The sequence below is a fragment of the Gallus gallus genome, chromosome 2, assembly GCF_016699485.2.
Source record: "Gallus gallus isolate bGalGal1 chromosome 2, bGalGal1.mat.broiler.GRCg7b, whole genome shotgun sequence".
Classification (NCBI taxonomy): domain Eukaryota; kingdom Metazoa; phylum Chordata; class Aves; order Galliformes; family Phasianidae; genus Gallus; species Gallus gallus.
In genome coordinates, this window is record NC_052533.1 from 101,744,002 (window position 1) to 101,766,394 (window position 22,393).

The window sequence follows — 22,393 nt, forward strand, 5'->3', positions numbered from 1 at the left end:
AGCTTGCTGGATGCACTTGTGGATATACCAGCATTGGTAGTAACAGCTCAGCTCAGATGCCAAGATTTATAGGAAAGCAACAAACATGCATCCTAAACAGAGGAAAAGCAGAGGCTATTTAGTCACAACAGTAATATTTTCTCTTCCTGTTAATCTGTCCTACCCCAGGAAAACTAAAAAAAGTTTTCTTCTATGTTGCACTCACTAAGAAGTTGTATTGCATTGCTTATCAGCATGCTGGCAGTCTGTTCTGTTCACATATAACATCAATCCTGGCCTAAGGAATACGTGTATTCTGAAAAAGACTCGATTTACATTGGCTGTATTTCCTTAGGGCACTTCTAATTGGCTTTTTACTATCTTTATAAAAGGTAAACGCTTTGTTTTATCCCATTTGGAGAGCTCTGCTCTGGTCTTCTTTCATACAGCTCTGGAGGGGGATGCCGACACTAGAATAATCTCAAACAATTTCTTCAGTGCAGTGCTTTATTCATCTGATAATATGCTTTATCAAAATAAGAGATGAGAAATAGTGAAAAGACCTCATAGAGAGCTACAAAAAACTTCCTTCCACGCCTGAATGGGTGATTTTCAGTACGCCCCACCGCGTATGCAGGTGACTCGTTCAAAATGATAACTCATGCCTCACAACATATGCTGCGTGGGTGAACACTTCCCTCTGCCGGCAGGAACACTCACCAGCACGCAGAAAAATAGGCCTTCGCTGTTCTTCCAGCGTTTGTACTCGGCGCGAGTGAGGCCGTGCCTCGAGTACTGTGTGCAGTTTTAGGCCCCCACTACAAGGAAAACATCGAGGGCCTGGAGCGTGTCCAGAGAAGGGCAACGAAGCTGTGAGGGGTCTGGAGCACAAGGCTGATGGGGAGCGGCTGAGGGAGCTGCGATTGTTCAGTCTAGAGGAGAATCAGGGGAGACCTTATCACTTCAGCTGAAAGGAGGTTGTGGCGAGGTGGGGGTCAGCATCTTCTCAACGGTAACAGCAAGAGGACGAGAGGGAATGGCCTCAGGTTGTGTCAGGGGAGGTTCAGGTTGGATATTAAGAGAAATTTCTTCTCAGAAAGAGCAGTGCTGCAGTGGCCCAGGCTGCCCAGGGAGGCGGTGCAGTCACTGCCCCTGGAGGTGCTCAAGGACCGTGTGGGTGTGGCGCTGAGGGACGCGGCATGGTGGGGATGGGCTGATGGCTGGAGTAGGTGATCTCAGTGGTCTTTTTCAACCTCAATGATTCTGTGATTTTTACTATTTACTTTTTATAATAATAGCAAATGACTATAACTATGATGAATAAAATACCGTTAGTAATTATTTGCCTTTTCTGATAGCAGTGGGATTATGGACGGATGTTTTTCTTCCCTGTGCTACAGGAACTGGGCAGTGGCAGAGATGTCATGGCGATACGGAGCATAAAAACAGTATGTGACTAGTAAAGAGCTGTGAGGAGGAAAAAGGAAAATTAAAGGGGAGGGGGCGGGGGGGGGGGGGAATTCAGCAAGTTTAGTATGAAAACTGGACAAAAACAAACACACAAAAAGGATGAATTCGCGTAACCCAGCTGGCACCAACGCTCTCGCTCAGAACGCGGCCACGGGAAACGATCGTTCGTACATAGCAACGGCGCCCCTAACGCGACGGGACGGCCCGCAGCGCGCTATGGCTCCGCAGCGCTCAGCCCCGCGCTCAGCCCGTCGCTCCCGCCCGGCCTGCCCTCACAGAGCCGCGTATGCGCGCAGCCGAGAGCGACGCGACGGCCCCGCCCGTCCCCGACGACCCTCGGAGCCGCGGCGACGGCCGCCATCGCGCAGCCCCGTACCCGCGTGGCGCTCTCGCGGCGCCTGGAGGGAGGCGCCCCCCTGCGGCGACGCTCCGCCCGCTGCCCGCCCGCGGAGGCGGGAAGGGAGGTGCGCGCCGCGCGGTCGGGACGGCGCTATGGCGTCATCAGCGCGCGTCTCGGAGCGCCGCTCGGCCGGAGCGATGTCGCCGCCGCTTTTCAGCCTGCCCGAGGCGCGGCACCGCTTCACGGTGAGCTCGGCGGGAGGGCGGCGGTTCTTCTCCGCGGCGGCCGCACGGAGCCGGGCCGCGCCGGTGTGGAGCTTCGGCCGTTCGCTGCCTCCGCCCTCGCCTGGTTCGGGCCCGGTTCCGGGCCGCCGTGAGGGGAGCGCCGTGTGAGAAGCGATGTGCGGCCGCGCGTTCCTCACACGGAAGAAGGAGGCGATCCCTCGGAGCGGCGTTGGCAGCCTCCTGGTTTTGTGCTGGGTTTGGTAACTTCTGTTTGTTTGCGTCTCGGTAGATCTCCACCAGGGAAGCTCTGCACCACAAAACCCTCAAACCGCTGTTGAACGCCTTTAATCAGATTCCCGGGAGGTGAGTGGCCGTCGTGCTCTGTTCGGGTCGGCGTCGGTGTTCTCGTTCCCGGTAGCCGTGCTGGTAACTGATGGGAGGTGTTTGTGTTTGCAGCGAAAATGAGAAGAAGTGTACCCTGGATCAAGCTTTCAGAGTTATTGTAGAAGAGGAAATAGTAAGTACTGCAGCTTATCAGCTGATAGAAAACAAACTTGCGTCTCCGGGTTCACAGTCATAGGGTTTGGAAGGGAGCCCTGGAAATCATCCAGTCCAGCCCCCAGCTAAAGCCAGTTCCCTACAGCAGGGTCCAGCATCCAGGAAAGCATCCAGGTGGGGTTTGAATGCCTCCAGAGATGGAGGCTCCACAGCCTCTCTGGGCAGCCTGTTCCAGTGTTCCGTCACCCTCAAAGTCAAGAAGTTCTTCCTCATGTTCACGTGGGACTTCCTGTATTGTAGTTTGTGCCCATTGTCCCTTGTTCTGTGGCTGGGCACTACCAAAAAGAGCCTGGCCCCATCTCCATGATTCCCACCCATTAGAAATTCATAAACAGTGCTAAGATCCCACCTCAGTCTTCTCTTCAGGCTGCACAGCCCCATGTCTCAGCCTTTCCTCCTAAGTGAGATGCCCCAGGCCCCCAGTCATCTTTGTTGCCCTCTGCTGGGCTCTCTGTGGAAGTTTCCTGTCTTTCTTGAACTGAGGAGCCCAGAACCGAACACGGTATTCCAGATGTGGCCTCTGCAGAACAGAGCAGAGGGGGAGCATTACCTCCCTTGAACTGCTGGCCGCGGTCTTGTCAGTGTGCCCCAGGATCCCACTGGCCTTCGTGGCCACAGGGGCACACTGCTGGCTCGTGATCAAAAGAAGTTAACACATTAATTGAGCAGCTTCATATAGGATCAGGAAATACTGCTTATTAAAATCATGAATGACACGGAAGTTATATAATTAAGATTGAACACAGAAGGAGATGGTAGTTGGGGCAGAATGGCAGTGTTCTGCAAGTGCTGTCCTGTACTGAGAGGTGCTGGCGTGTCCTTTTCCAGTGGTTCTTTGTAATGCTCATGGAATTCTGCCTAGAATTAAAACCACAGCTCATTGTTCTACATCAGGAGTGGGGTGGAGCAGGCTACCTGTTTGTAGCACATAACAAAGCTGCTATACAGTTGGTGAGGGAAGTCAAAGAATGTTTTTGTTGTTACTGCTTGTTGGTAGGTAGAATGTGGGATACTTATATTCAGAGGTAAATGGCTCAGAAAAAGTGTTGTAGGGATGGAAGCAATTGAGTTACTCATTCAGTACGACCTGTATATACATAACTGATGTGTTTGACTTAACAGACCAAAATTTTGGGAACTTGAATATCAGTATATGCTCTAACTATGCCTGCTTGGAAACAAGAGCTCTGATTTCATTAAGTATACTGATGTCTGAGTGGAGAAGTTTAATGCTACTCCTTTTGTTTAGATTAACAAAGCTCCATGTGAAAACCTGCTGGCAATTATTTCTCTTGCTATTAATGGAGTCACTGAAGGTGAGCATACTTTAATCTGTTGACAGCTTGAGGGGCTGCTGGGTTGCTTTTAAATTTAATTTCTTGATTTTTGGTAAGATGTATTCAGCAGTTGGCTTTGATAGCATGTGGTCCTTAGGCTGCTGGTTAAGTCTGTTTCCTGAAAGGGATGAAATATAATGTAATTGAATTTGGTTATATGCATGGCATTTGTTGGAACCTTTCTCGTCAGTTCTGCTGAATATCTGGGCTCTTCTCCCACCTACTGCCCTGTCACTACTCCAGTGTTTATAAATGTTTATTGAGTCTGTTTTGATAACTTCCTGTGTGTGTCGGAAACTGTGGTGCTGATCTCTTCTGAAGAGTCTCTCGCACCCTTGCATTTGTTCACGTTGCCTTTCAAATACTCATTTGTCTTATTAAGTGCAGCTCAACTACGTACACACTTTATCAACTGTAGAATAAGGTGACCTCTGATTGTGATGAATGCAGACATTGCCAAGGTATGGGGAGTGGGCATGCAGACTTGAAGCGCTGCTTCAGCAATGCTTAGCTTGAGAAAAAGATTCTCAGACGTCTTAGATGTGCGGGTTTAGAAGTCTAAAAGAGTTCACCCACAGTCTGCAATGAGGTGCTTAAAACTTTTGAGATTTTTAAAATAGATAGTTTATTATTTGTTATACATTAGTGCAAAGCTCTCATCTGCATATGTATACACAGAAAAATGGCTTCCGTGCAAGTTCATACTTGAGCCCAAGCTTTTTGTTAGGCGTTGTAGGAACTTTTGTTCTTTTTGAACATCATGTGTGCCAAATGCCGTACGTTCTATAGCATTTCTGTTCTGATTTGCTGAACAAAGTATTCCCTGTTCCTCATAGGTATCTGCACTGCATCGACACCTTTTGTGCTTCTGGGAGATGTTCTGGATTGCTTGCCTTTGGATCAGTGTGATAAAATCTTCACTTTTGTGGAGAAGAATGTTGCTACGTGGAAATCAGTAAGTATTTGTCCATAGTAGGATGTTACACCAAAGTCTTTGTGTACCTGAAACATTTTTACAAGGAGACTTTAATGGTCTTTGTGTCTATTTATGTTAAAATAGTAGCATTAAGCATTTTCTGTGTTCAGGCTTATAAATGTCAGATAACAGAAGTCAGGAAAGTAACAATAAAAGAGATGATAATGTTGATGGTTCTATTTCTATCTCATCTCACTCCTGTCTGTGGCACGTATCACTTGCAGAAAGTGAAAAATTTATTTGGGATATGCAGTTTCTGTGAATGTCTTCCCTTGACTTAGGCAGCTGCTTCCTCACAGCTGCAGGAGATTCCTCCCTCTTCAGCTTGCAGGGGAAGAAGTCTTGGGCACTTGTTTAATGATCTTTCCAATGCAAGGCTGCAGCAGTTGTGAATGTGTTGCCCTGAAATACCTCTGCTCTTGAACAAGCTGAGTTTTGAGGCCTGTGTGAGGGTTCTGCATTCTTGCCATGCAGTTGTGCTGTGGCAGGAGCAGAGCTGCAGTGACAGGCTGTTCAGCTTCCTGTGCTGCAGGCAGTGCGAATTGAAGAGGGAATTGAGGGTCTCAGGCAGAAGTCTGAGCCTGCTTGCATTTCTTGACCACTTCCATAGGCACAGGCTGTTGTATTTCAGATAACGTTCTCTCAAGTGTATTCATAAACTGTTTCTTATTATTATTTAAAGTAATTCCTATTTTCTTTCTCCCACTGCCAAATGACTAATTCCATGAACACTCAAAACCTTTTATGCATTGCTCTTCATATATGCATAGAAGTAACATGTGAAAGAATAAAGGCAATGAGTGTAAAAAAATTAGTGTGTTTGAGGGGAAAAAGTGGATCCTACTCTTGCAATGCGTTGTCATGTGTGCGATTTTTGTTTGGTTGTTGTTTTTGGTTTGTTTTATATGAATTTAAATGATTTAAATTTTGCATTTCGTGCTTTCTTGAGATTCGTGGGACTCTTTGTTTAATGTTGGCTTTTTGAACTCGTGGCGTATAACTGAATTAAAACCTGCTCCAAAAAGTTTTGCTATCTCTTGCTGATCGAAACACCTTTTCTCCATTTCAGAACATGTTCTATTCTGCAGGGAAAAACTACTTGCTACGGATGTGCAATGGTGAGTTTTAGTTTTGCCTGGGTGATGGTTGAGAATCAAAGAACTCCCCGAAAGTGAGTGAAAGTGAGTTCAGTAATTTAATGTACACGCAGATTTGTTCAATAAGCGATAAAGGTAAAAAGCAGATCAGTCATCTTAGCAGTTATTCATGAATATTGTTGATTAATATAAAAGTCATTCTTACCTGAGAGAGATCCTCTTCATCAGTGGAGGCAGTTATGGAAGAACATCAGATACGTATTTATTTCTCAGCAAAGACAGGGCCCCTATCAGAGGAAATACATGAGGAGGATTTGTTTGAACTCATCTTTCTTCAGCATTGCAGGAAGTCATAGAACAGATTGAGTGTATCTGGGAAAACTGTGGCTAATTGGAGGAAGTTACTAATATTTAAATTTACAAATCATAGCTTCTTTTTGTTAGTTAAGTGGGACTTGGAATGAAAAAAAACTGAAGTTCTAATGTGTGAAAAATCGGAAGCAAGACACATACTAATATTCTTTGCTTTTTGCAACATTTAGACCTTCTCAGGAGATTGTCTAAATCACAAAACACGGTCTTTTGTGGAAGAATTCAGCTGTTCTTGGCTAGGTTGTTTCCTCTGTCTGAAAAGTCAGGTAAGATTTTTCCATTTCATCACACTTGAAGGTTCAGTGTATTACTCTTTGTCGCGTGATAAGCCTATGATAGCTGCAGACCAAACCCAGGCAGTGAAAATCTCTTTGCATTTGTATTTTATTTCTTCTACCCTTACTATTGGAAGTGGCTTTCGTTTGTTGTCGTTTCAGACGTAGGTTTAAAATACTCTTTCTGAGAATTTGATAGAAGTATCTCATAAACAGCCAACTAAAAGAACAGACTTAAAAATTCACAGCCTCTAGACTGACCCTCTGTTTTCCACAGGACTGAACTTGCAGAGTCAGTTTAACCTGGAAAATGTGACTGTTTTCAATACCAATGAACATGAGAGCACCCTTGGGCAGAAGGTGAGAATTCCTACGTCGTTATTCACTCACTCTGCAGAAAACAGTTCTGTGTACATTTCTGTGCAAACAGTCTTACTGCTCTGCGTGCTATTCAGAACTGTATGTTTCTCATTCAGTTGTTGTTCTTCCAGACCAAGCTGCTGATTCTTGTAATGGACACATTTGTCAGTACAGTAAGCTGTGCAGACTTTGAGGGGGACAAAGGTTCATTAGATTGTGAGAGACAGGAACTGTTCCTTACAATAAGTTTTCCCTACAGCCTACAGAGGCGAGAGATTTTCCTACAGCCGTTTTCCTGTGGAAAATATACATCAATTATAGCGGCACTTACATTTAGTTTTAATTATCTTTCCCTGTTAGCACTCAGAGGAAAGAGATGAAGGAATGGACGTAGAAGAAGGTGAGATGGGAGATGATGAAGCACCAACAAGTTGGTGAGTTTATAACAATTCTAAAAGTTGAATTAATTTTATGAAGTGAAAGGATTCTTATTTCTTGTCCTCTTTAGATAGAAACGAGCACTTAATTTCTTTTAAGTGGAAATTGCCTGGGGTTGGAAAGAAACCTACAGGCTGAAGATGGTACATCCCCTGACTAGTTTTCTTTCACAGTGAGCCCAAATTCCTTGGCAGAACTTGTGCTTAGAGATAATGAGTAAACTCTGTGTGTGCTTCAGAACAAGACTGTGCTCCTCTTCATTCCCCACACAGTGTAAAACTCTTAGGATTGCTTTTGCTTCACTGTTTGTGCCTTTATTGTGAAGAAGTAACAGACTGCATGGAAGATTCTCTTAGGGACAAATCTGGATTTACAGACTTCTCAACAGGATTCACTGTTGACTTCATTATTTCACTTACAAAATGAACAATATTTTCTAGGATTGTACATTCCTGAGTGGACTTCAATTGCATATAATGTTTTCAGTATAGATTTTAATTACCGTTGGGATTTTCTGTTGTTTTCTATTTTTTTCCAGTTCCATTCCAATAGATTATAACCTATATAGAAAATTCTGGTCGCTTCAGGACTACTTTAGAAATCCTGTGCAGTGCTATGAGAAAGTCTCATGGAAAACTTTCCTTAAGGTAATGCATCTGCGTGCTTTCAACGACACATCCTATGTAAAAATCACTGTTTCTGTGATGGAAAGTGAGCATAACGACAGAAGGTATTGAAAACGATAGCGCATGAGGAAGTAAGTGCATTTTGCTGCGTTTTAAAGTGAGCCTTTGGACAGTGAGCAGCATATTAAGATGCAGAGTAAATCCTCTAATAAAATTTTCAGAAGACAATTACAGAAGCACTTGATATGCAGTGCTGTCAGAGGTACCTTTTTTGTTATTAATCGCTTGCAAAAAGCAGAACTTCTTTTATCTCATAATAAGAAAAGTAGCTCTACCTAATCCTAAGTCTGAACTTTGGAATATTGATTATTTTTGAATATTAATCCCACTAGAATCCTAAAATCGACAAGATTCTAATGAAACAGATCTCTATAGAAGCAATGACCCGAGGGTCCCCTTCAGCCAGCTGTTTCAGTTTTGCTTACGATGAAGACTGAGGATGATTTATTGCAAAGATAACATATTTCTTCACGCTTGGTCAGTCAGTTTCTATTTCATAGTAAGAAGCTCACTTTTCTTTTTTTCTTTTTTTCCTAATCTTCATTCTCTGTATTCTGGAAATAGGAGGTAACAGCTGCACGGACATCCTGATGTGAATCTGGTTAATAAAGCCTACCTTCTCAGCTTTAACAAAAAAAAACCAAAATAATGAGAAAACCATGATTGAGAGAATGAAGATAAGGTTGAAGTCTTCCACATGACTTTTACTGACAGATTTTCTTCAGTTTTAAGGCTCTGAATTGATTTTGAAGAGCAGGAGTGCAAGCTTAACTCTAACTTATTTTACCTTTGCTTGTATATATTCTGAACATCTTTAATGGTGTTTGGATGTAAGCACTATCATCACGTAAACCTTTTTTTCTTCATAACATCTCTCAAGAAAGCATTTATGCGTTGTTCACACATAACATGTTTTCATTGGTACATTTTAAAGGTGTTGTTTTGGCAGCCTTATAGCAGATTTATAAATGTTTTTATTCGCTTGGCACTAAGGCTCTTACAGTATTCTAACGCAATTCTTCTTCCTGTGGTAAATAACTGTTTTGTAGTACTCAGAAGAAGTTTTGGCTGTTTTCAAAAGTTACAAATTGGACGACACGCAGGCTTCCCGAAAGAAGTTGGAAGAGCTAAAAACAGGTGGAGAACACGTGTACTTTGCCAAGTTCCTGACCAGTGAAAAGGTACGGCATCTCCTGGCTCACAGTCAGGCGAGGGGAGGTTGAAGGGAACCTGGAAAGAGAATCCAGTTAAACCCCCTGCTCAGAGCTCTCAGCTGGAGCAGGCTTTGATCTGCGCTGTGTCCAGTTGGGTTACGGAGGTCTCCACAGTTTCTCAAAGTACCTCATTGCATTATTTCACCACGTTGTTAATTAAGATAAATTTCTTCTGCGTCTTTTAAATTCGTTTTATTTTCATTCTGGACTCCCTCTTAGTTTATGATATGGGGACTAATGTTTCTGGAATAAGAGTCTGCTTATTCCAGGAAAGCTCTGATTTGTTTATTGTTTGATGTGTTTTGTTACGTTTTAAAAAAGGATGTTGAAAGAAGAGCTGATGTAAAGGCATTTAAAAACACCACTATAATATTTTCTAAACTTGACTGATGATGTGTTAACCCCATTTCCTGCCTCTTAACAGTCTTCTTTCAAATTGCTTTGAAAATGATATTGAGAGTTTTCAACTCCGTCAGAGTTAACTCAAAAATACAGCACTATCAGATTAAATCCTAAAATGTTTGTCTTTGGTTTGGAGTAATCTGTATCTTTAACTTCTACAGACGTATATTAGTGGATGACAGAAAGCAAGTCTCAGTGCAAAATGAGTTTTCTCTTTCTGGAATAGAAAAGAGGAGAAGGGGCTCACAAACCTTTGGCTTGTGTGTCAACAATTTAATCATAATGTGGTATAGAACTGATTGCTAAATAAGCACGTAAGTCAAAAGTCTTTAAGGAAAGAGAATCTTCAGTGTTCTCTTTGTATGAGCTGTCAAGTTGCAGCCCATGGGGCAGAAACCCAGCAGTGTCAGTGTGCGGGTGTTGATGAGTGAACCATTCTGTGGTAGCCAAGTCCTCATGTTGTAGTAGCCAACAACTTATGTTGTTCAGAGGAAAAGGAAGCAAGCTGTCCTTCAGCTACTAAGAATTTGGATGGATTGTTGGATTTTTGTATGTTTTGTCAGTTAATGCATGTCTTTAAAATATGTGTAATTCTTCTGTTTTTGCCTAGCTGATGGATTTACAGCTGAGTGACAGTAACTTCCGCCGTCACATCTTGTTGCAGTATCTAATACTATTTCAGTATCTGAAGGGACAGGTCAAATTTAAAAGGTAATACGAAAATATTTGTGTCTTGAGATTGGGGAGCTAAGGTGTCAGAGTTAAATAAACCAAAATGTTTTAGACGAGCTTACATCTGTTCGTTCCAAGGTTCTTGTGAAGTCTGTGGAACCTTGCATTGGTAAATGAAAACTGACTGCAGTTACTTTACAGCAGGATGGGGGTGGTCTCACTCCTACCTTCCTGTGCTCCTCTTAGCGTGATTTCATACCCTCTCTTCCAGCACCTCTGGTGTTTGTTAGGTTGTCTAAAGTTTGTGCAGCTTACTAAGCTAGCAAAAAAATACATCTACTTGTCTTTGCAGAGTTAGTTTTCTGCCAGGTTTAATGAGTTGAGTGGGGTCTCAGAAAAGCAGCGACCACCAGGACTTGTTTAAGGTGACTGCTAACCAAGAGATTCTTTCTCTGGTATCAGTAAGCTACTGGTAGTAGTGTAACCTGCCTATAGGTTCAGAATGGATTCCGTATATATAACCAGCTCTGCAGTCTTCTTGTGATGTTGTTTGCTGATCTGTTTTTTTCCTAATGCACTAAAGAATTCTGTTTAAAATAGCAATAATAACCATGGCCATTAAAATAGCAATAATAACCATGGCCATTATTGCTTTTATTAACTGACCCGTCAGTCAGAACAAAGCCCTGTCTTTTTCTACTCCACACTCGAATGGACGCTGATGAAAAACATACCTGTATGTTCGTGTTGTGTTGGCCATATGTGTGCATGAAGGTGAATGTTTAAGGAAGTTGTCTTTCAGCTGTGATACACTGCCCTTTAGAAACACCTCTCAGATAACTTCTCAAGCTAGATTAGTCTCATTATCTTCATTCTATAAATTATGTACAAATGCAAGCCAGGGGCAGGGTAGGAATAGGATTCAGGTATCCTGAATTGCACTTCAGTCCAGTGGAGGCAATAATTGGTCATTTCAGTGACAACTCATTAAATAGTGCACTGAAGGACTCCCTTGTCAGCAGTCAAGGATAATTCGATATATAAATGGCATCATGTAACACTTGTTGCAGATGTTGTAAGATAATACAAATTATTCCCTTCCTTAAAAAAGATCTTTTTTTTTTTTTAAAGAAATCCTATTAACAGATTGAAACTAGTTCTAATGGCCTTCTTCATGTTACTGGATTAACCATTAATCATGTTTATATTTGCCATTTAAGGTAACTAGTGCTTTGTGCAAATCTGGTTTGCTTTTAATGCATGTAAATGGCATGGATTATTCTTGAATCAAAACCATCTGATGTTCAGTTAGTTAAAAAAAAAATCCATCTAGAAAATGAAATAAGCAATATCCCAGTGATAGCACAAGGGGGAATGGTTTTAAACTGAGACAGGGGAGGTGTAGGTTGGATATTAGGAGGAAGTTTTTCCACACAGAGGGTGGTGACGCACTGGAACAGGTTGCCCAAGGAGGTTGTGGATGCCCCATCCCTGGAGGCATTCAAGGCCAGGCTGGATGTGGCTCTGGGCAGCCTGGTCTGGTGGTTGGCGACCCTGCACATAGCAGGGGGTTGAAACTGGATGATCATTGTGGTCCTTTTCAACCCAGGCCATTCTGTGATTCTATGATATCCTGGATATTATATTAATCTCTCTGTATTGCTTTCACTTCCACTTACTGATTGTTATCATCAGTCACACAAATGGACTTCCTTTTGCATGAAGTTAAACCTGACGGTACGAGCCCCCCTCATTAACTCCACAAACCAAAGGGTGGTCAGCTCATGGGACTGGATTAGTGCATATTCAAAGGTCTTTTGTCAACTCCTCCAACTCTGCATGTGATGTAAATGATTTTATTTTTTTTCCAGTTCAAACTATGTTCTAACAGATGAGCAGTCTCTTTGGATTGAAGATACTACAAAAGCAGTTTACCAGGTTGGTACAGTAGGTACTTCTATAAAACATTTGCATGGACAAAGTAATTCTCTCATGTAATGTTATGTCAGTGACCCTTAAAGCAAGAAAACCCACCATTTTCTTTGTTGTTTTTTTTCCCTAAGTATTCTGCCATAAATAACAATGCAGTAAGTTAACTTTTCTTTCTTTTTCCTCTCCCCACTGTAGCTTCTTTCCGAAAATCCTCCAGATGGGGAAAGATTCTCAAAAATGGTAGAGGTCAGTACTTTGGTGCATGTCTGAACCTAACTCTGAGTGTAAGGAGTGAAAAGCCTGTATTGGTTTAAACTGGCTTTTGGAGCACAGATGTAATGTCTGGGAGACTTTTTATCTTACCCCACTAAAGAAGATCTCATAGCATCTTTCTGTTTTGTAGCCACATTCTCCCCATGTTTTCATGAGTGTGCATTTCCTGTTTCTCCTGGGGAGAAGTGGAAATGTGCATGTATGTGCTTGTATGCATACATGAGATACTGATGGGATCTTTACAAGAAGGAACGCTGTGTCCAAAGACCTGGGAATAAGACACAAGTGGAATTGTTTTTTCTATTTAACTTCTTGCTTTCTGTTTTTAATTCTACTTTGGGTACCTCTATTTGTTCACAGAAGAAAGCCTTTTCCATGGTCATTGAAGAGTGGAAGTGCACTGTTTTTGAATAAACAAAACGCTGCCTAAGATTATGCTGTCGACCTTCAAAGTTGTGACTGAAATGCACTGAATCAGTTTTTCCTTTAGTTACAATAGCTAAGTTAAAACTCATGGGGCCAAATTGTAAGGTAATTATGATCCTAATAATGTGGAATGTTCTGTTTCTCCAGCATATATTAAATACTGAAGAAAACTGGAATTCGTGGAAAAACGAAGGCTGCCCAAGCTTTGTGAAAGAAAGGTACGTCTCTTACTAAGTAGAAACTTGCTGCTTACTTGAAATGGTGGCTCAGCTTTAGAATGTTTATCCACAGCATCTATTAACTTAATGAATCAGAGAACCGTGACATTATTGTAGTTGGATGTCCCTTCTGTGTGTGCAAAACGCTCTTAGATGTCTGTCAAAAGTCATAAGGCTTCACTTTACTAATGAAGAGATGGTGATGCATACGTGGGTCTCAGGAAGGCATTCCTCATTGTCTCGTGGCAGCATTTTGTCCTCTCAACACCAAGCATCCCGTGACTGGGGAGGCTGGATAGTGTTGTCTCCCTTCCTGCCTTTGGAAGGTGCTAGGATGAATAAGTTAATGCCTTGTGCAAATACCAGTATGGATTGCCTCTACAGGAGCCACGGGCACTATGGCTTTAATAGGGTAGCAAGCCTGGAATTTTGTGTTACAGTTTTCCTCTTATGTACCTTTATTGACGAGGTTTTCCACTTAGTGGTGATCACTTAGCTGAAAGGAAGCTATGATTAGGTGGCAATAACCATCAAAAGATTTCCTGTGTCGTTAGTTACTAACTAGTGCCAAACTTCAACTTAGTCTCCATATGTCTACTTGACTACTGTGAGGTGGTGGCCGAAACATCTCCCTTCCATCCCTATGCCTTCTACCCACTGCCACAGCCCCGTTTTGGTGAGGGTGGTGAGCCCAGTCACCACCTCTTTGCAAATTTCCTTTCGTGGAGGGCTCAGGTGGAGCCCTCTCTTCCTGGCTTCAGCCAGTTGCAAAAACGGGGTGGGGGGCGGTGAGAAAAGAGAAGTTACTGTTGGGGGGGGGGGGAAGGGGAAAAGTAAAGTTTTGAAATTTGACTTATTTATAAATGTTCTGTCTCCTTCTTTAGATCTCAGCCAGAGTTTCAGCTTGGGTAGGTCTTACCCTAACCTCAGTGATTTGGGATCTCCATTCTCTGATCCCATGAAATCAGGTGCAGCTGGGGAAGGAGAACTTGCAGTCATAGTGCAGACGATCCCAGCAGCAGAGTAGATCGCACTTAGTATGTGCTGCTGGAGTAAATGTGATTTGCTTCTTTCTCTGTATCGGGACTCTGATAAGCCTTTACTTTTGTGAGTTAACTGATCTCGGTGTATGGCAAATCTTTTTCCTTACTCCCCTACTTTACGTTCCCCATCCTCTTCTTTCCCCTTCTCTCTTTCCACTCTGATAATCCCCGTCCTTCTGAATACTTTCATTGTGATTTAACTCAAAGCTGTCTGAAATGAAATAATGTAATTTTTCTTTTTCTTAAATATTACTGGTTTGATCTTAAAGAGCACCTCGTTTGTTTGTTTGCTTGTTTTTCTGTAGGCCTCCTGATTCCAAGCCAATGAGGCCTGCAAGAAAGAGGCCAGCTCCAGAGGACTTCTTAGGAAAGGGACCAAACAAAAAAAATCCTCATGGGGAAGTATGTTGGTTTTTTTTCCTCTTGTTTTGGTGTTTTTTCTTCTGTTTGTTTCTTTCTTATAGGGTTTCTGTGGTATCTCTTCTGTTAGTTCCTACCGTGTTTGTAGTACAAACCTTCTATCACGTGCTTTAGTGTAAAGACTGGGATGAGAATTTCTATAGCACTGTTTTGTGTGTCTGTGTTCGTTGACTAATGGGATGTGGAATGCTAAATGATGAATGTGGAGTTTAATGTGTGTCTGTGGTTCGCTTTTTCAGTGAGGAACTGACCCGACTTTGGAATTTATGTCCTGATAACATGGAAGCTTGTAAATCTGAGAGCAGGTAGGTGAGAAATGGCGTGTCATTGTCTAAAGCCAACCTCCAGCACTTGGATATGTACAGAATTAGTTATTGCAGTGCTACATAAGGAAAGTGTTTATCATACACAGTATGCCATGTCGCTGTGCGTTGCGAGAAGGTTCTTGCATGCATCTCTGTCTTGAAGTATTCCTACAAAACACTAGTTTAATTGACTGGTGTTTATGTTGTCAGTGATTTTCATTGCTTAGTAAAATCTGAGCTAATAAAACAGATGGAAAGTCTCATTTTTGTATCAGGTGATTGTATAATTAAGCACCTTAATACGATAAGGAAGATTGCCAAGTCTGGCTCTAACAAAGTTAGCAGATTTTTAGGTAGGCATATGTTTTGAGCGATATCAGATCAGATGAAGTGCTTCAACACATATCACATCTACTAGTGGTGCAGATGTAACAAAATGCAGTTATTAGCTATCCTTTCTGCTTGTACAATTGTAGGAAGTACTGAGAATATCCTTTTGCTTAACTGTGTGCTTGTTAGAGAGCGCTTAATTCCCTTTTGTGCTGATGTGAAAGTTTGGGAACTGTTCCATTTCTTTTCCAAAGAGGGCTTTGCTGGTATCATCCTAAAAGGCTGTATGTGCCTGTGGAGAGGAGCTATCTGGCAGGCATCCTGAATGGAGGAACAGCTTCTCCAGAGGTTGAGAGCTGCCTTGAGAAGGCGCCTTCCCTTCTTGTGAGGCTAAGATACGCAGGAGGGCCCATAGGAGCTCAGAGGCTGAAGGAGTTGAGCTTGGAACCTAAGCTTCTGATTGCTCGTGCGTGAAGAGGAGGGAGAAAAACAAAGCAAAGTAACAACAACAAAACCACATAGGCAAATGCATGCTGTGGTTAACAGGAAGGAACAGGTCCCAGGGAGTCGAGATTCACTTCCAAGTTTTATTATGGGCCCTGTGGCTTGACATTGTCAAGGCACTGTAGCTTTTTGCTCTCTGGTCTTCATCAAAATGGCATAATCCTGCTTTACGTGCCTTCCTTTTAGGTAGCTGTTCTTGGGATAAAATGCGTGTTTTAAGTTTTTGCATAGTGCCAAATACAGTAGGGCTCAAATGAGATGGGTTTTTGAGATGCTAGCTTTTGTTCCAGTAGTCAGTAGTAGTACCCTTAAATGTGCCAGTGCTCTTTTTTCTCCCTTTCATTTATTTTTCTTCCTCCCTGACTGATCACTAGGGTCTGGTGTAGAAGCAGATGTATCTCTATCAAGTAGTAGACAGCAGAAATACAGATGGTGGGTCTGCTTTGTACCACTGATAATCTTGACCCACAGTAATTTACAGCTCTCAGTAAGCTTGTAGCCTTCAAAGCAGCAGATGTCTAATAATGTGAATATTATTCCTCTTGTTACATCTCTCTGATCATGGTTCCTTATATGTTAGTTTGAATATCTTACAGAAGCAACTGCTGGAACTATTCCAAGAACAGAAATATCAGCTGCCCTTTTAGTATATCCCCTAGGAAGCACAGATACTGTCTTAAATCACATTATCACAGAAGAGCTGAAGTTGAGAGGGACCTCTGGAGAAGAGGTCCAACCCCTTGCTCAGCTAGAGCAGGCTGCTCAGAACCCTCTCTAGTCAGGCTTTGAATGTCTCTCCATGACGCAGCCTGTGAGCAGCATCTTCCAGAGCTTGAGCACTCTCACAGAAAAGTTTCTTTGTTTGTGGATTGTGGTTTTTTGCTTAGGATTTCTTTTTTTTCTTTCAGCTTTTTATGCTTACATGGAATTTCCTGTTCCCTGAGCTTCCCCTTGCATGTCAGACGTTCCCATCCATGCACAGCTTTTTGCATGGGCCCGCATCTCTTGTACAGTGAGCCCAGGACTGGACACAGCATTCCAGATTTGTATTAGCGGTGCTGAGCAGAAGGGAGACATCATCTCCCCTGGCCTGTTGGCAGCCTGAGGTGCTGCCACCCTTCTTGGCCAGAAGCTCACCCTGCTGGCTCACATTTGCCTTCCTTGCCACCAAGACCTTTTGTGCAGAGCTGCTTTGCAGCTGGGCATCCCTCAGCATGTCCCGGTGCCTGGGGTTGTTCCTATCCAGAGGTGGAGCTTCACACTTCCCTTTATTGATCTTTATGAGTTTCCTGTCAGCCAATCCTGCCAACCTGTCAAGGGCCTTCTGAGTACAGCACAGTGACCGTAAATAATTGAAATTGAGTAGGGAGAGCACTCTAGCTTTCTGTGGTTGCAAGTGAAACTGGAGTGACTGCATGTGTATAGAGGAGGAGACCGTGTTTGTTTACCCTATCCTATCAAGTCATACCAGGTGAAGCAGCCGTTTTAGATTCCTGAGTGTGAGCTGTGCATGTGAGAGCACGTCTCAAATACAGCCAGCCAGTTGTTACAGATACTTTACAAAAGTCTGTTTGCCGGAAGTCATGTCTTGTCCTGTATTCCTTTGTCACCAAACATGCTTTAGGATATCAGTGTGAAGGCAGCTTATAAGCAGGATGGTGACCAACATTTTAGATAGTGATAGGACAAGGGGAGGTGGGGGGTGGCTTTAAACTAAAAGAGGGGAGATTTAGGTGAAATGTCAGGAAGAAATGCTTCACTCAGAGGTTGGTGAGGCGCTGGCACAGCTGCCCAGAGAAGCTGTGGTGCTCCATCCCTGGAGGGCTCAAGGCCAGGTTGGATGGGGCCCTGGGCAGCTGAGCTGCTGGGTGGCAGCCCTGCCTGCGGCAAGGGGTGGGACTGGGGGGGGCTTTGAGGTCCCTTTCAGCCCAAACCACCGAGCAATTCTATGATTCACCTTTCCATATGGCAAAAGGGCTAAGTGTGTATAATAGGCAGATGTTTATGAAGAAACTGAAAAACACTTATTTTAGAGTAATATGCAAGTAATATTAAGCTCCATATTTTATTTTTTAGGGAATATATGCCAACACTGGAAGAATTCTTTGAAGAAGCTATTGAACAAGCAGATCCGGAAAACATGGTTGAAAATAAGTACAAGTATGTGGGCCTTTGTTTTGTTTCACTTCATTTTCATGTCCTTCGTGTTTGGATTGCTAAAGAAAACAAACAGTTTTCTGTGGTACTTCACATTGGTGTTGAAGTCTATTAATCATAGAATGGCCTGGGTTGAAAAGGACCATAATGATCATCTAGTTTCAACCCCCCTGCTATGTGCAGGGTCGCCAATAGACGAGTCTTTATAGGTTTGGACAGAATAACTACATAATTAGGAAATTACTGAGATCTTTTTGTCCTTTTATACATGACAGACTGTTACCAGTTGGATTTGTGTTCGTTGCAGGGCTGTGAACAACTCAAACTATGGATGGAGAGCACTAAGACTACTGGCACGCAGAAGCCCCCATTTCTTCCAGCCAACAAATCAACAATTCAAGAGCTTACCAGAATATCTAGAAAACATGGTAATCAAACTAGCCAAGGAGCTGCCTGTAAGTGGTATTATCCTATAATAATAATGATAATAATAAATGAATTAATTTGACTTCCTGTTTGTCTCTTTCTGCAGTCCATTTGGTACATGGGGAAAAAAAGCAAGAAAAAAGTTTGTACAGTAAAGGAAAAATTGCAACGAAAATTGATTTAATCTATGAGGGTAACGTTCCATTTCAGATGGCGCTGTCTAACAGCTTAACTGCTGAGCTCTGCCTTCTGTTCTGTGAACAAACAGCTGTGGTGATCCAAGTGCTTCTGCACCCATTGCGGAGCTGCTAGACAGGAATGTTTGTGCTGAGCTGCTTGGGCTCAGTGTTGCGGTGCAAACCACTTCTGTGGAGGATACAGCTGCCTGCAGCGAAGGGCAGAGGATGCAGCTGAGGATACTGTGGGAGACCATTGTAACAAAGCTTACCAAAGTTCTTCTGGCAGCCCCCTGACTGTTAGTACATGTAAAGAAAGGTAGAACTGGTAGAGCTGTAAGTCCAAAGGCGTTGTCTCTTTGCATGTTCAACAGTGCAGATTTGAGGCGACGACCCTTAGGGGTCTCTCAGGTTACTCTGTACGCAGTGGTAAGGAAGGCTAATGCTGGGGAGGGGGATGTTAGCACAACCCAGCAATTCCGTATGGATATAAACCCATGGTTCTATACGTGAGACCTTTCTTGTCTGCAAAGTAAAATGACTGAGGTGTAACGGTTGGTTTGTAATATATAGCTTTCTTGTTTGTTTGGCCATCCGAGCTAACTGGATGCTAAAAGTGGTTTTGGAGAAGTACTGGGAAGGGAGAGCTATTAAACAGGCCCTCGATGCAGCATTTCTGCTGCTCCTCCTGTCATGTAGCAGGTGTTATGGCAGGAAACAAATACCTGGACAAGGCCTGTGATTGAAATGTAGAAACAAAGGAACCTTTTGTTCGTCTTGTCTGATCTATAGCTTACTCAGAGAGTGAGGAATCTGCTGTTTGCTTCCATGTTTGCCACCTGTAATTGTCTACTGGGGAGTTTGACAGTACAGAGAAGTTGAGGAATTCTTAAGAGAGGAAGGAAATAAGTTTCCCAGTGCTGTAGGCTTAAAGAAGATTCTGGGGTTTGAATTTTTCACGTTTTCACTTGTTTGTTCTAAAGAAAGTAATAAGCAATATATGCCATGCCCTTGTAGTAGTCAGTTGGAAAGAACAGAGAGAATCCTGTGAAGTCAGCAGGACCTTTGTTAGGTTTTGTAATTAATACAGTGTTGTATTATCACCGCTGGATACAAAGGGCTGTGGGAGAGTTTTAATCCTCACTGTGGGCTCATGTTGGATTTTCCATTCTAACACACGTGCCGGGCACCATCGTAGAGCTGTAAAATTTCTTTAAACACAAAATTCATCCAATGATGTTTAGTTCTCTCATTGTAGCCTCCTTCTGAAGAAATAAAAACAGGCGAAGATGAAGATGAGGAAGATAATGATGCTTTATTAAAGGAGAACAATGAAAGTAAGGTTTGCATGTTCTTAGTATTTTCACAGTTCTCTCGATGCGTAGAGTAGAAGCTGTGTTTAATGGTAGTTTCTTCTGAGGGTTACCGCTCGTGGTTGCCCTGGCACTCCTCACTTGTGCCCTCATTCGTACCACATAATGTGGCCTCCCCAGCTTACACAGCTGCAGCACCCCTCGGTCTCATGCCCAGCAGTGCTGACAGTGGCTGACGTGTCCGAGTTGGAGAGGTGTTTTTGTTAGGAGCCTCTTCCTCCGTTTGAGCTGCGAGGTGTGTGTTGACAGAACTGCTGGGCAGTTGTAGCTGAAGGGTCCGTACCGCTGTGTACAAACCTCCCCGAGCGTTCCTCTGCACCTTTCCTCTTCTTTCTGCCCTTTAGATGCCATGGGTGAGGGCCTCCCTAAAGCTGGGTATGTAGTTATGAGACTTGGAGAAACAGATCTATCCCTCTTCTCGTATCTTTACTTCATCTTCATTTAAAGGCAAAAGCTTCTCTGATGGAGGAGACAGGAGCCTTCCTGACAAACGCCATCTCTCGTTCCCCTCCATGAGCCAACCCCTTCCTTTTTGCCTCTTGCCCATAACCTTGGCTGTTGTGCTCTCACGTTTCCTCCCATCTCGTGTGTCTGTGAACTGCTTCCTCCATCCTCATTCGTGCCTTCATCTTGTAGTGCCTTCTCCCTTGTGCTCTGTACCCCTGTCTGTGAGCTCTTGTCCCCAGTGCAGGCAGGAGGGGTGTGCAGGGCGGGGGGCTCCCACCCGAGGGCCTCAGGAGTTGGTTGAGAGATTTTTGTTGCTGGAGAGCTGCCGGTGGGCCTTTGTCCATGTCACTTCTGTTGCCTCCTCCATCAGCCCCTGGCTTCATTTCCAGTCTTCGTGCTGGTAGTGGAGTTCTCTTGGACCTAATGCTGCCTGAATCCACCAACCGAGTTTCACTGTGTTGAGTTTACATCTTTCTTTGAATGTTGTCTTAAAGCAAAGACTGTGGTCTGCGTGGCGTGTTAATGGAAGTGGCTAATGGAAGTGATCTGGGTGCTTTTTGTTCTTGTGTCCTTCGTGCTCCTTGGATCTTTCCCCTGGGTTTAGTGGGTTTAGCTCGGATCAGTGAGCTAAGTCCACACTTAGCACTGTGAGGAGCTGGAGCTCAGTCTGTGCCCACTCACTGTTCAGGTGGCACGAGGTTGAGCTGCTCATTAAGATCAGGAATATGCTGACTTCCCGTGCCTAAATAATTGGGTCATTACATGGTTTTTCTTTGAAAGTAAAATAACCATCAGTGGCAAACCATAGGTTGTAACCCACGATGAGCTGCTGATCGGTAATTTGCTTGTGTGGTCACTTGGCTTCTCAGCAGAGCACAGGAATGAGGGTTGTTGCTGTGATGCTGGAATGAGAGAAGTCCTTAGAGGACTGACTGAGTGCACACTGAAGCTGTCCCCACTCTGCCCTGAGGCTCCTTAGCCGCTCTTTGCAAATCAACACAGCATAACCTGGGTTAGGTGTGTAAAGTTGTGTTGAGGTTCAGCATGCTGTGCCACTGCGGCTGACTCACGTAGTGCCACGTGCAGGCGCCCTGTACAGATCCCTGCTTTCACTTGGCAGGGGCAGCTCTGACATACGTAAGACTTCAGCAGTTCTCCCTCAGTCAAGCAGGCTCTACTTCAATGCAGTGACCAATAAGGGACGTTCTGCTTGAAAGCCAAGTGGTGCAGCTGTATGAAGCCTGTGCTGCTGAGCAGCTTTTCAAGGTTCACTGAAGGGGCTGTCAGACTGTTGCGGATGAAATAATCAGAGGTTCAGAGCAGGGCAGCCCAGGGAGGGATCACAGTATCCACTCGAGACGCTCCCTGACTCTCGCTGTGCTTCTTTTCCTCCAGGTCCAGAGGTACAACGGGACAAACCCATGACGGGGGAACAAATGGAGGCATTTGCCATCAGGCTGGGGGAGCACTGGAGGGCTTTGGCCCCCTACTTGGAAATGAAGGATTCCGACATCCGTCAGATCGAGGCGGATAGTGACGACGTGAAGATGAGAGCCAAGCAGCTGCTGGTTGCCTGGCAGGACCAGGAGGGCGCACACGCCACACCGGAGAACCTGATCACCGCGCTGAGCAAAGCGGGGCTGGGGGACCTCGCCGAGAGCCTGACCAATGACACCGACAGCAGCAGCTAGCGTGCTGCCTCCCTTCTTGGTGAGGTAATGGTGGTGCCCTCGATAGCTTGGTACTAGGAGCAGGTCTTTGATAGGTATCTCACGTGGGGAAAAAAAAAAAAAAAAACAATAAACCCTTTTTGTAATATTCATCAGTTTCCCCTGTTTTCTGAGGAAATAATTATTCATCCTTTGCATGCTTCATCAGAGATGATGGAAATGGGAAAAGGGAGGCTGGAGACTGGCAGGGCAGTGTGGGGGTTGCTCAGGGTAGGGCTCAAGAAGCATGACTC

The 22,393-nt window shown here is 43.8% G+C and overlaps 1 protein-coding gene across 2 annotated transcripts; it reads left to right on the forward strand.

Moving 5' to 3' along the window:
• Positions 1-1,956: 1,956 nt before the first annotated feature.
• On the forward strand, positions 1,957-22,210 carry THOC1 (THO complex 1). Of its 2 annotated transcripts, NM_001321609.2 has the most exon segments (23): positions 1,957-2,034; positions 2,303-2,376; positions 2,470-2,530; positions 3,821-3,887; positions 4,745-4,863; positions 5,954-6,002; positions 6,524-6,619; positions 6,906-6,988; positions 7,349-7,422; positions 7,965-8,073; positions 9,162-9,293; positions 10,339-10,439; positions 12,272-12,338; positions 12,528-12,578; positions 13,179-13,249; positions 14,134-14,157; positions 14,598-14,680; positions 14,682-14,694; positions 14,952-15,017; positions 17,928-18,011; positions 18,316-18,463; positions 19,869-19,947; positions 21,826-22,210. In NM_001321609.2, coding segments are annotated over 23 exon segments (1,995 nt in total). In that variant the 5' UTR covers positions 1,957-1,986; the 3' UTR covers positions 22,122-22,210.
• The last annotated feature ends 183 nt before the right edge of the window (positions 22,211-22,393 follow it).